This window comes from Vicugna pacos, chromosome 2 (genome assembly GCF_048564905.1).
Source record: "Vicugna pacos chromosome 2, VicPac4, whole genome shotgun sequence".
NCBI classification, from domain to species: domain Eukaryota; kingdom Metazoa; phylum Chordata; class Mammalia; order Artiodactyla; family Camelidae; genus Vicugna; species Vicugna pacos.
Window position 1 is genome coordinate 113,142,856 of NC_132988.1, and position 13,786 is coordinate 113,156,641.

The window sequence follows — 13,786 nt, forward strand, 5'->3', positions numbered from 1 at the left end:
ACAGGCTAAACCATTCGCTTCAGGGGAGGGGGGACCTCCACAGGGAGCTGGAAACAATAGAATTTAATAGAACGCCTGCGTGCTACCCTGCCCCCATTTTCTATCTAGCTTGAATAGTACACATCCTCTGTTTTCTCCCTCCAACTGTCCCTGCGAGGGTAGCGCCGCGTCTCGCCTGCTGTGTTTGAACGCCTCCTCATCTCAGGCCGGCTGATGGGCCGGCCGGCCAGGGAAGCTCGCGTTCGGCGCTGGTTGGAGCAGAGGCTGGGGAGCGCGCCCGACGTAGCGCGCAGGGGGCGTGGCCTCGCGCAGGGGGAGGGGAGGCGGGCAAGATGGCGCCTGGCGAGTGATTCTTCCCGGTTACCTGCAGCGGCCGCTGAGACACCGGGGCGGGGGGTTCTGTCCCCACCGCTGCCCTTCCTCCTCTCCCCCGCCCCCGGAGACTCCCTCCTTCCCTTCCTCCTTCTACCTCGGTGGGGGAGGGAGGGGAGGGGGGCCTGGTTCCTGGGACACCATGTCGGACTCTGAGGAGGAGAGCCAGGACCGGCAACTGAAAATCGTCGTGCTGGGGGACGGCACCTCCGGGAAGGTCAGTCCTCGAGCGGGCCCGCCGTGCCAGGCCTGCAGGAACCCTGGCGCGGCCCTGGCGCCCCCAGCCTCCTCCCCTCCCCGCGGCGTCGCCTTATTTCTCTGAACCCCCGGGGCCTGTGGGCCCGGGCCCTCCAGGTCGTGGCCTGGGACTGGACACATACTAGGTGCTTGGTGAAGTCCGACGAGAACTGTCCAGCTCCCCTTACATTAAAAAAAGAAGAAGAAGAAAAAGGCATTTCCCAACTCCCTGTCTCTATCGCGAACTCCTACTTCTCCAAGACACGGGCCAGCATCTCCCTGGGAAGCTTTCCAGCTTCTCGCCTCTGGGGACTCTCAAGGAAGACATCTTATCTTTTTTTTTTTTCTTTTAACTTTAGTCCAGGTCACATTTTGTTCCCTTTCCCCCTCTTTACTGTTTTTCTGATGCCTCCACTGCACGAGGAGCTCCCAAGAGCTTGACTCTGGAATGAGATTCCCTTGGTGAGAGAATCGGGGCTCCGTCACTTTACTGGTCAGGTCATTAGCGGGCAAATTGCTTATCCTGTCTATGGTTCGTCTGTAAGATGGGTATTTCGATAGGGGTCGTCTCCAAGGGTAAAGTGTGCAAATCCACATAAAATGTGAAAATCCACATGAAGCTTTCAGAACATGGTGTGCATTCAACAAACGTTAGGTGCTGTTTTAGAGCATCATACCTGTTCATCTCTGCTCCCAGCGCAGCACCTGTCAACACAAGCATTCATTCAACAAGTATCAATTGAACTCTTCTGAGTTGGATGCTGAGGGCAGAGCTGCTAGCCTGGCAGAGGGGATCCTTGCCTTAAAGTCTATCCTTCGGTGACGGTTGAATGAATGAGAGTGAGTGCGTGAGAATATCTGGCAGCCAGTCCCCTTACTTCGTAGGCGGGGGTCTTTAACTCAGGGTCGTGGAGCTCCTGTAATGGAGTAAGCGTTGCCGGCCCGGTCCTTGCTCTTTGGGGAGGGTCGGTAAGATCTTAGAGGCTTCTATGATCCACGCCCCAAATAAGGTGAAGAGCCTCTGCCCCGGGGAACCTTCACACCTGTCGCTTCTGTCAGTGGCGCCAACGTTGTTTCCGAGAACGTTGCTTAAGTTGTCTCCTTTCTTCTTTCATCCCTTTCCCCAACCAGTCTTCAGAAACGCAGGTGGTTATTGTTAACCAGTTCCCCGTTTTCGGCTGCGCGTTTCTGTGTTACTGGTGTAGTTTGGACCTTGTTTCTGTGGAGACGACTCCTCGCCACATCTTCGCTGGCAGCATTGCACAGCTGCTCCTGTCTTTCATTCTGAGATTTGAGTTCCTAGGGCCCGGAAAGGTGTTATTCATATGCAAAATTTGGAGAATTCTGTTAATTTCTTTCTTGCCACACTGATATTTTGTTATTGATTTTTGTTGTTAGGGAAAACAACTTAATAAGCTCTGATGATTTTGGAACATTTTGAGGAAGAAAATTACTTGGGACCACTTCTCTTCATAAAGCATTAATTATTATGAGTTTTTGTACACTTGTAACAACTCTTTGAATAGCTGTTTAAATAAATTAGCATTGTTTCTAACACCCTTATTCGATAAAAAAGTAAGCTTTATTTTTATAGTTTTCTTATCATTCATATTTTCTTTTGAATGCCTTCTAATTTCTATTTCCTAAATCTTTTTATGGTCAACTCATAAGTAATTTATTTTCTGTTTAAAATTACAGTGACTATAACACTAATACACTTGTAAAAAGACACAAAAATTGTTCATTATCCTACATTCTATTATAATTCTTTAAATTTTTGTTAATTTTTCTCCTATTATTCATCCATTATTATGTATATATTTCTCAGTTGAAATTTGTTCATAGTTTTCTATTTAGGTTTTTCATCTAGCCTGTTATACATTTTCCTCTTGTTGTTAATTTAGTGTGAATAATTAAGGTTTTTCATTTCTGTCTAAAACTGTGTCTAGTGTAGGACAACACATTTTTTCCCCTTCTGTTTTGGTGAATTAGGACTATTATTCTGCTTTGAAGGATAACAATGATACTCTTTATAGTACCTGATAGTTCTGATTTAGTCTTTGTCATCTTTATGTGTTTTTAAACTGTAAAGGCTTTTTCTGCAAGAAATTTCTGGTTACCAGCATCAGAAAGCTAACCTTTTTCCATTATTCATATATCAAGCTTTTTTTTTTTTCTCCATACCCCATTCAGCTCTCAAATTATTGGCAAATTATTTGGCAGCTACTAAAATTCCCATATGTTTCTTTCACTGTCCTTTTCTTTCTTATTTGTGTGCTGATTTAACTCCTGGCCATTTTTTTCTCGCATCATTTTTCTTGCTAGTTGTAACTCAGGGCATTTTATACACCCAGACAGAAGCAGTAGAGTATTGAGATGACCACTAACAGTTTCTGTAAGAGAAATTTAGCTCCTCCTCCTATTAACATGTGTTTCTATTTCTTTCTTGTTTTGATTCATACTTTGGATTTTATTATATATTTCTTAAGATTTTTTTGAGACAAAATTTTTTTTATGGTGTCTTCAGTATTTGTAGATGTAGTATGGTTAACAGTTGTTCACCAAGTTAAAAAAATCAGATAAAAATGTTATAGATATGGTAGGTGGTTGTTCACTTCCTAATTGTTTAAGAAGGGTAATTATGCAATGACTTGTGAGAAATTATTGACTCTGAAAGACAGGGTCTAGATAATTGAAGAAGAAATGCTTCTCACTGATTCAGTTGATTCTCTGTTTAATTTGTTAAGTAAGATGTCTGGAGATATAAGAATCCATTTTCATAAATTCTTTTTTCCAAGGACCTATACTTTTGACAGATTGTATTCTGTTCCAATTGAAAATTCTAGCTTTATATTTGCCTCAAAAGTGTGAGGGTAGGTCTTTCAAAAGCTAGAAATCCTATTTTCAGAAAAAGAAACTTAAAATTTTTCTGAATATTCATTAATATAAAAATACTGATCTTTGAGAAACTTAAGTGAAAGTGAAAAATCACCTTAAATAACATTATACTGAAGTTACATGTGCCTTGAGTTTTTCTTTGACTTATGAAAGTGTTTTAACCACCCATATATTAAACATTTTGAAATATCTGTAGTAGTGTAAGTAGTGTTAATTATTTTTCTCTAGAACGCTGAGCCTCTTCACACATGACTTTGTGCTCCTAGTTAAGTAAGCTTAATGGCATAAACAAGGCTAAATGAAAAACAAAAGGCTTTAAAAAAGAATGCTTATCTTTTTTTTCTGTTCTCTCAGTTTTTTATATTATCAAGGAAGCTAGATAAATTTTCATTTTGGTATAGTGAGTTTATTTCTCAGAGTCTAGCAAAACATCTTTTTTATGGTGCTCAGTAAATATTTAACCAAATATTTTATAAATTTCTTAAAAATGCTGAGAATTTAAACATTACAAGAATTAGAGTTAACGTGTATAAATTGCCATTTATATTGTTCTTTTGTCAAAGCAATTTTAGGGTTTTTTGTTTAAAGGAATTGAAATTTGGCCAAGTTTTTGTTTTACACTATTGTAATTATGTCATAATTAACTATAATAAGCTATCATGGAAATTTTATCTTAGTTTTCATTATCTTAGGAGTTGACATCTAATTTTAACTTTTAAAATAAAAAAGGAGCTATTTTTCCTTAACTTTGGGAGTCTATCTTGAAGAGCATACAAGCTTCACGAAGCTCTCTTTCTCTTCTTTTTGGAGAAGTTTACAAATAAATAAATAGTGCATTTAAAATGTTTAAGACGCTTTTGAGTTACTGAGTTACTTCAGTTGTTACTAGAATAATTAATTATTCTTTTGCTTTGGTAAGAAGTGGTACTCTAAAAAAAACTCCAGAGTTTTGAATACAACTTTAGTTGTTATTAAAAAAAATGTAGCTATGTATCTGTCCTGGTTATAATATTCTTGTGACTTTAAGCTTTATAGTTCTTTTGAATGGAATATATTTATTTTTGCCTGCTTAATATTAATCTTAAAATATCAATTTCTTAATTTAAAAGATAAATTAGTCATTCTATAGGATCATTTTTATGTAACATCTTTAATACAGAGAAAAATTAGACACGTTTCTTGAGGGGACAATAAAGAAATGAAATTCTATAAACAGGCTTTCTTCTCCTTAATTAGTACTTACTGGCTGAGGACACAAACTACTCAGAAATGTTTAACATCAGAAGTGCAACTTCTCTGAAATTTATATTGAACTGGTATATGTGGACATATGAGATTCAGATCTTTAATCACGTTGTTTTAGTTTTCTCTGTTGATAAATCTCAAATTCTAATTGCTAGTAAGGAGAAGGAGCTTGACAATCAGGGGATTTAAAGAGATTTAGCTGATTAGTCTGTTGCTGCCACTGATAGCTGGTTGGCAAGTGAAATTTACCTGGTGGATTGCTAAGTCCCTCATCCCGTTGTAACTGATTAGAACTGCTTAAAGTTGCTTGTTGAATTAATACAAGTATAAATATTAAGATTACTTAATAAGATTTGGTAGTGATTTTATGTTTATATATCTAAAACAAAGACATTAACTTTGATATTCTGTGCATCAATTTTTTAGACCTCCTTAGCTACGTGTTTTGCTCAAGAAACTTTTGAGAAACAGTACAAACAAACTATAGGACTGGATTTCTTTTTGAGAAGGATAACATTGCCAGGTAAGAGACTAAAATGTCTTAACAGACAATTGTACATATCTGACAATAAGAGACATAAACAGTAATGTGTAAAATAAATTTTGCAGCAGTTTCTGTGTGAAAATATGTGTAGTTAGTAAATCTATCTTAGGGAGGTTAACTTTCTTCAGCATCTGCCATGAAGACATACTGTCCCTGGGAGTGAGGAAAAAGTTTATATACTCCCCACTCTCCAACTGTTTTTGACCACTATACATTTTTGAGGAAAAACAATAGTTGCTTATAAAATTCTAAAGTTAAAAAAAAACTCAAATGCCATACAGTTATCATCAGATATTGTATAAACTAAATGTGAAAAGACTGGAAAGGATTATTTTTTTAAATATTATTTTGATTAGCCTCTGCTTCAGTTTTTTGTTTGAGAGAAAGTTGGAACAGAAGTATAATGTAGCTATGGAACTTCTGTGCTCTAATATGTGAATGCTGTTTTATGCAAGGCAGCATGAAATTGCTGGCATTTAATAGACCACTAAAATTTAGGGTCCCCAGGCACTCATAAAAATACAGTTTGAGCATTCAAGATGTTTCAGTTCACCATGCAAAGAACTATTTAGATGCCAGTTGCAGCACATTTTGTGGGAAATACAGGGAAATAATAACAAAAAAAGAGTGGTTTCTGTTTTAAGTTAGTTTCTGAACAATTGGGGCTTTAAAATGCTCTGTCCATTTACATGTGATGCTTAAATTATATGTTTAAAGTATTTTATTAAAAGTATTAAAAGCAGTTTATCTTGATTGACTTAATAAACCAGCCCATCTCTCTCCTCTCTGAGGAAGTATATTTGAATAAAAACAGTTGCAAGTGTAGTATAAGATTCATATATTGGAATGTTAGTGATATAATGGGAAGGGGTTTTTAAAAAATTCTGATATTATTGAAAGATGTTGATCTCTCAAATATCCTATCTATCAGGCAACTCTGAAAGTTTTGGAGCAGCTAATGAAAACTCTTGGTATTTGAAGTTACTCTGCATATCTCATTAGTAATATACTCTTATATTTTGTTGTGATTGGTATTTGGCTTCCAGGGAAAAATAAAATAGAAGATATAGCTTGAGAAAAGAATTTCAATTTTTCATTACTAAGTTACTGTTCAGAAAGAGGTTTAATGAGACAGATACGTGTATTTTGTTTTATTTGTATTTCTTTTAATGTATTCAAAAGTGAAAATCTCATTTTTATTATTCTTACTCTTATGGGTAGTTTAATGCTGCTTTCAGAATATTTACAGCAGTCACTAGGAGAAGTACAAATCATAATATACATACTGAAAACTTATTTTTGCAGCAGTGTTTTTAGAGATGCCAGTTGTACACAGAGAACCTCAGTATGTGTTTAATTATCGACTATTTTGTATTGAGACTAATTAGCAAAAGCACTAACTTTCTGTGTCATTAATATTGTTTAACTTTTCTCATTTTTCAGCTCAAAGACTTAAATAAAGGAGTAAGCACCTAGTCAAACATTAGAAACATTTTAAGACTGGTTTTGGACATTTTATATATCTGATATATATGATAATTTCTTGTCTTTTGCACAATACTACCAATTTTTAAATTTTGATGACTTTGTAAAAACTATTTATTTTTGAAATCCAAATTTATAATATTTTAGAGTTAGAAAGTACTTACATGAAAAAATGACACTGGGAAATGTAGACTCTTAATGAATATACATTTTAATTTTCCTGATTAAGTTTTTATTTTTATGGGCAGAGTTCCAGAAGAAAATTTCCTTTTTTAAGAAGGCAGTTGGTCTTATTCTACTTAATGGACTCAAAATTATGGTAGAAATTTCAGGAGGAAAAAATTGTTTTAGTGTAATTTGATTTTATATCAATAGGTACCTTAAAAAAATGAGGTTAATAAACTAAAAGGTTTATTATATACCTTTTATATACCGTAACCTTAATTTTAACTCATTGTGTCAAACAATTAATGTTTGTATCATTTGCTAAAACATTCTAGGCAGCATTATTGAATTCATGGTATAGCAGCACACGAGGGGAATCTAATACTTATTAGTATTCTAGTAAGTCTTCAGTCCATTCAGCTTGTTAGAGGTGTAATTCCTCCTGTCCATCTATTGACATTCTCTTCATGCAAGTTTTCAAGGTCGTTACTTTGCAAATACGCATCCATTTTCGTGTATTTCACAATCTGGTATGCTGTGTAGTCTGGATGCAACCACTGTGCAGATTTTACTGCTTGAAATAGTGTATCTGTTAGTCAGAGATTTTGCTGATAGAGCTTCTTAAGAGCCTTAGTCAAAATACTTTCAGGAAGCTTGTGGGTACAGTCCAGTAAACAGCGTTCTACTGTGAAAAGGATTTCTAAGTCTTTAGTACAAGAAGTGGGCAGACTTGTGTTTTTAGTTCCATCTTGACTATGCAGCACTTTAAGTAAGGTTAACCAAGGCACCAAGTGTACTTTTACAAGGTCACTGTTGAATCCTCTTGGTGGCTTTGATTTATACCAAAAGCAACTTACCTGTATTTTGTCACCTCATTTATTTATTTTTTTTCCCCAGTTAAATGTCACTTCTTACAGAGGAGCAGGAATTTTCTAGCATTTTGCATTTGGGATTAGGTTGCTGACAATTTCCTACTTAACATTCTTTATTAGTTACAAATTTATATTAGGTGGATTCTCGATTTTTTAAGAATTTGCAATATCGGTTGAAAATTCTTAGAGCTTTATAGGCATGTCATTTTGAAAATATGCTAGAAGACTTCATTTTTGCTTGCAAGAACTAGAAGGAATATTGATTTGAATTGTATATTATTTTGTTTTCCCAAATACAGAATCCCCATTTATTTTTATTTTTATGTGTTAATAAGCCTAAAATTCAAATGTGGAAGTTGAAATATATTTTGAGATACATAAAATAACTATGATGTTAATATCATTTGTTGAAGCTGTAGTGATAGAAAAAGTTTGGGCTTTTTTGGAGGTAGCATTGTAAATCAGTGGGTTACTAGTAATGCATAGCTATTTTTATTTGAGGCACTAGAATATATATATTAAAGAAAAAGAAGCCAAGAGCAGCAAACAGTGTTTATATGGAAAGGTATAGATTTTTAAAAATACCCTCTACATATAAATGTAAACTTCTCAGGTGGGAGATAGTTGAATAAATGATTTGAGTCTTGAAATGATGTAGTCAGAATTTGAAAACATGTAATGAAGACCATGTTCCTAAAGTTAGGTAGGATAGGATCTAAATATCAGAACTTAAAGGAAAAAAGCTTCGTATTTCTTGATATGAAGTTAAGTGGTAATAAGGTTTTTGGCCTTGAAGAAAATGGAATTAAATGCCTTTTATTTAGTGTTGCCTAAAATCTTACTCTAAAAAAGGTAATATTGTTAAGTACTGTTTTTTCAAGTAAGCAGAGAGTTTAGTGAGTAGAATGAATAGAATACTGCCTGTTTATCTAGGGGCTTCTGAAATTATTTAACATACTTGTAGCAATGACTAGTCCTTTTTCACGTATTTAATTTGAGACAGCATTGTAGGAGAATGAATTTTGAATATTGAAAAATTTAGATTTTTAAGAAATTGGGTTTACACAGTTGTTGGATAAGTCTTAGTCTGTGACATTTTGGTTTTTGTATTCATAGAGCTTTAAGAACATTTCGGTCATTACTCTGCGAGTGTTGAAAGTGTGGGTATGTCGGAATGATGCCGGGTGATAAACTTCAGTAGCTCTCATTAATGCTAATGGAAGTTCCTCATGTAAATCCTCTGCACGTTGGCAGATGGAACAGACCTACATCCGAGTAATGGAAAGATTGTAATACAAACCCAACAAAACTTAGAGTTAAGGGTAAAACTTGGCTGGTTAATCCAGTAAGTATCATACTTTCTTTTCAGTTGCAAAGGTGAATGGTGTAACTAACATTCTCCAATTTTAGTGTTTTACATTAGTATGAAAATTCATGTCTATATAATCCTTTTTTTGTTTGTTTTTGAAGTGAGAACAGTTTTTTAGTGTCTTAAGTTTTTGAGTTTTCCTGATTTGCATGTTTTTCAGAGAGACGTTTTTGGTGTGGGAACTCGTTTTGAAGGTACTAATTGTCTACCTTTGGAGAAAACTGCATAATTTTATTAGGAGAAATAGTTTGAAATGTTAAACTACAAAGCATATTGGACTTGGTCTTTAAATTTTGTGGTTTTGTCACTAATTGCTTTGATAATAGAGAATAACTTGTCTCATAAATTTTTTTATCAAGTAAGTATTTTGTAAAATGGACAAAAGAATTTTAAAGATTGCCTTTTAGTGTTTTAGAATGCTTTTATAGGGAAGAGATTTGTTACACGATTTTATGAGGTCTTTGAAGCACACATTAAAACTTGTTTCAGTGGAATGCTTTGAACAGGTTTAAATGCATCATAGTATTTAGTGATGTACTGGGTATGTATCCTACATCAGTTCTGAAGAGGGCTATCAAATATGTTTATATTTTATGGGTTAAATTTGAAAACATGTACTTTTAAAATTATGTTTGCTACTGTATATAGTAGGTAACATTCAAATTTAAAAATTCACTTGAGTTGAAACTATGGGACCATCTTTGTAGTCTGTTATTAACCTATGAGTTTTAGAACCTATTGAGTTTAGACCTTAGAGCCAAAATTCATTATGTGCAAAAAGGTAGGTTAGTATATAAAGTTCACTTTTTAGTTTTAAATTGCTTCTTACTCCACATACAAGAACTTTATTGTTCTATTCTCTGTTTAGGAAAAATGTTTTTTAACATTTAAGAAGTTTGTGAATTAAAGCTTTCTTTATTTTCTTTTGTTTTGAAGGTGATTATAAATGTAGTCTCATGGAAATGGGGTAAAGTGTAAACTAAATTCCCCACTATGGTCTCTTTTGACAACAGTATCTCACAATTCCAAATAGTTGACCATGTGAATGTGCACAATAAAAGGAAAATTAGGTTCAGAGTGTATTATTGTGACTTAATGTTCTGTGAAACTGTATTTGATTGTTGTATGTTCCTTAACTTTTTGTGTATTCTTATTTTTATATTCTTTTTTTTATACTCTAGGAAGCTTGAATGTTACCCTTCAAGTCTGGGACATAGGAGGACAGACAATAGGAGGAAAGATGTTGGATAAATATATCTATGGAGCACAGGTATGAAATGAATTCTGTGATTATTCCAGTACTGTAAACACCCTCCTCACAAACAGAAGAAGTTGCACATAGACACACATACACAGACACACACACACACACACACACACACACGCACGCACGCACGCACGCACGCTCTTTCTACCTTGATTTTTATCTGATACGTAGAGAGACTGATTTTATATTTGTGCAGATCTTTTCCTTTTCCTCCTCCCCCAAAATCACGTTTGGAATGACTTAGGTCAGGGGACTGGGTGACTCTACGAGCTTCATATGCAGCTTACATTACTGATATTATTGTCAGCAGTTGAATACATGCAGTGACAAATGATATTTTGATTTTTATTAACTGATTTGGTTGTATTGACTACTTACAGAATATGTAAACTGAATGAAAATACAGTAGGGGAAAATTTTATTTTAAGTTGTAAGGACAAAAAGCATATTTATATGTCTATATGTTTTTGTGCTATGAGTTAGTCTATTAAATATTTATAGTTCTTCAGATTTAATAGATATATCAATGTATTATATTAGAAAACTAAATATGGCTAATTATATATGAAGCACATATAATATTTTAACATGATAGTCATTTGTGGTGTCTCTTCAGAAGAAAAATCTATGTGTAAGAAAAACCACTTGAATAATTTTGTAACAAAAATTCTTTGGCAACATGAGCTTATATAGACATAATTTATAAGGTTTAAAATAAAATTATACAAGTAGAAAATATACATGATAGTAATTAACATACTTAAAAATTAATTAATTGACATACTGTTTATTTTTGCTTTTTCTTCCACTTTTAATTAGTATGTTATCTTTCACATCATCATGAGGTATTGAGGGGTAATATTCCTAACCCTCATTTAGTTCTTTATTGGAATTTGATGTTTTAAGTGGAGAATCATAACTTGGTTGTGTGGAACAATGTTGCTCATAAGAAGTGAGTCTAGAAGATGAAGACAGAATAGTGAGCAATCTTCTTTATGAAGTTTGATGCTTAACAAATACCACTGCTTTAATTTGCATGGAAAATGGATTTTGACTTATTTTCTAAAATATTAAGAGAAGGATGAAGCTTGCATGGTTCTTAATCATGTATAAAGACCTTAGTGTTTTCATATTTTGCATTATTGATACATAGATCTGGCTCCTAGAACCCTTCTTTGCCTTGTCTTCTACATTGTTCTTTGTCTTCTGGAAAATCTTTCTGCTCGTTTAACATTTTCACTTGTGACCATATGACTTGATATTTTATGCCTGTTCATTTTTCTCTTAAAAGAAATGTCTCAGATTTTTGTGGCTAGCTTTTTCATTGTTGTTTGTTTCTGTTTTATAAACTGATTATGTTTAAAGTAGATATTAAACTAAAGTAAAATTGCTGGACAGAGACTTGTGGGAAGCTACAGTCCTTGTTTCATTCACCTAGTTGGTAAAATGGGATTTGAAGATAGCAGTGTCTTTCCTCTTTGCTCCATTAAAATCTATCTTCATGGACACCTATTGGATTTTTAAAAAATGAAGACTAAATCAGTCAAGCTTCTAACTGATATTTGATTCTGAATGTCAAATAGAATAGTTTTTTGTGATTTATAAATATATCAAGAGTTAGTGGCAAACAGGAAGATTTTTATACATCTCAGAGTAAATAATACTATGACATTCAATTAAATTTTTTTCACTTAAAATTAGAGGAACTAAATGCTTATGGATTGGCCTCTATTTTACTTCAAATCATATAAAATTTTATTTGATTTATATAAACTTAATTAGTAGTACAAAATTATGATATAAAATTAATGTTGATATGAAATTCACATAATATAAAATTAACCATTTTTAAAGTATATAATCAGTGGCATTTAGTACATTCACACTGTTGTGTGACCAGTCCTTCAAATCAGTTTTTTGTAGTGTATTTTTTTTTTTTACATTTTTTATTGATTCATAATCATTTTACAGTGTTGTGTCAAATTCCAGTGTTCAGCACAATTTTTCAGTCATTCATGGACATATACACACTCATTGTCACATTTTTTTCTCTGTGATTTATCATAACATTTTGTGTATATTTCCCTGTGCTATACAGTGTAATCTTGTTTATCTATTTGCAGTGTATGTTTTATGTTAGTACATATCTGCTTAAAGTCAGCAGATGTTAATGGGCAAATTTGTAGAAATTTAGAAAATTTCCATTTTTTTTGAGGATACTTGAGTTTAGTAAAATGTCTCTATTCTTTTCTAATGTATTTCATATCTTGGGAGAAAGAGGATGTCACATAAGATTTCTGTTTTGAAGGTACATTTTTTTTTCTCGTTTGACAGTGCCTTACATTGTTTATACTTAACAATCTCTGTAAAGCATATACCCTGTTTTATTAAAAAAAACAGTGTAGTAAAGTATTTCTAGGAAATTCATGAACATTTTCATGAGATCGTCCCAGGAAAGTAGGAATTCTAAGAAGGTAAAATGAGATGTCATACGTTAATGATAATATAATAAATTTTTTCTGCTTTCTAAAGATTCTAAATTAAATAATATATAAAATACAATACAGTACATCTACCAGTAGTTTCTTTTGTTAAACTCTATGTAAATTTTTTAAGCAGGCCAGAGAAGCTGTGTCTAAAGTTCACTGCCATAAACTGGGGAAACGTAACTTTTAAAAAAACAGTGCTTTCATAAGCACTTTAATAGCATTTAATAATGTTATGTAATTATATAATTATTCTTCAAAGTGGATCTGTACTGTTTTTAGAGTTGTGGATGCTGTATATTGCCTATCTCATGAATATTTTGGATTTTTGTGCACTTGCTACAGGATAGAAATCTTTCAGAAATGTTTTGACAAGCTGTTTTGAAGACATTAGTATAATGTATTATTTAGGATTTTTATTTAGGTTCTCTAACTTATATAATGTGTATAGAAAGAATTATATGTATCTGAGCTATTAAGCTATAGATCTCTTTTTTAAAGCACTTCTTATCGTGTAGAAAGAAACCTATTTGTAGGCTTGGAATTAACTTAAGTCAAATAAAACTGATTATTTGACTTTCTTCACTTTTTTTTTCTGCCAGTAGCATTAAATTTTAGTGATAGTGTATTGAATAGTGTTGATTAAAATGAAATTGAATTGACACCCAAGAAAGAATTAATGAGGTATTTTGTCAAGAACTAGTTCTAAGAATTGAAGTATGTCCCAGTTAAATTACCAGATTTTAAATTAACTTAAAATTTTCTAGGAGTCTTCAGAAAGATGTTATAGGCTATTTTTCATAGCGGTTACGAGCAAACACACAGTACATAGTGTTTAGTGCCCTG

General features: G+C 33.6%; 1 protein-coding gene across 3 annotated transcripts in view; it reads left to right on the forward strand.

Annotated features, from left to right (window-relative positions):
* The first annotated feature begins 305 nt into the window (after nt 1-305).
* The window catches only part of RAB28 (RAB28, member RAS oncogene family), a 163,765-nt gene continuing 150,284 nt past the window's right edge, over nt 306-13,786 (forward strand). For all 3 annotated transcript variants that reach the window (XR_012062747.1, XM_006208085.3, XM_006208084.3), the window contains exons 1-3: nt 306-589; nt 5,179-5,275; nt 10,369-10,457. Coding sequence is in view for 2 of the 3 variants with exons in the window: in XM_006208085.3 (XP_006208147.1) it covers nt 515-589; nt 5,179-5,275; nt 10,369-10,457 (261 nt within the window). In the remaining variant the exon portion in view is untranslated. The remainder of the gene's footprint in view (nt 590-5,178; nt 5,276-10,368; nt 10,458-13,786) is intronic.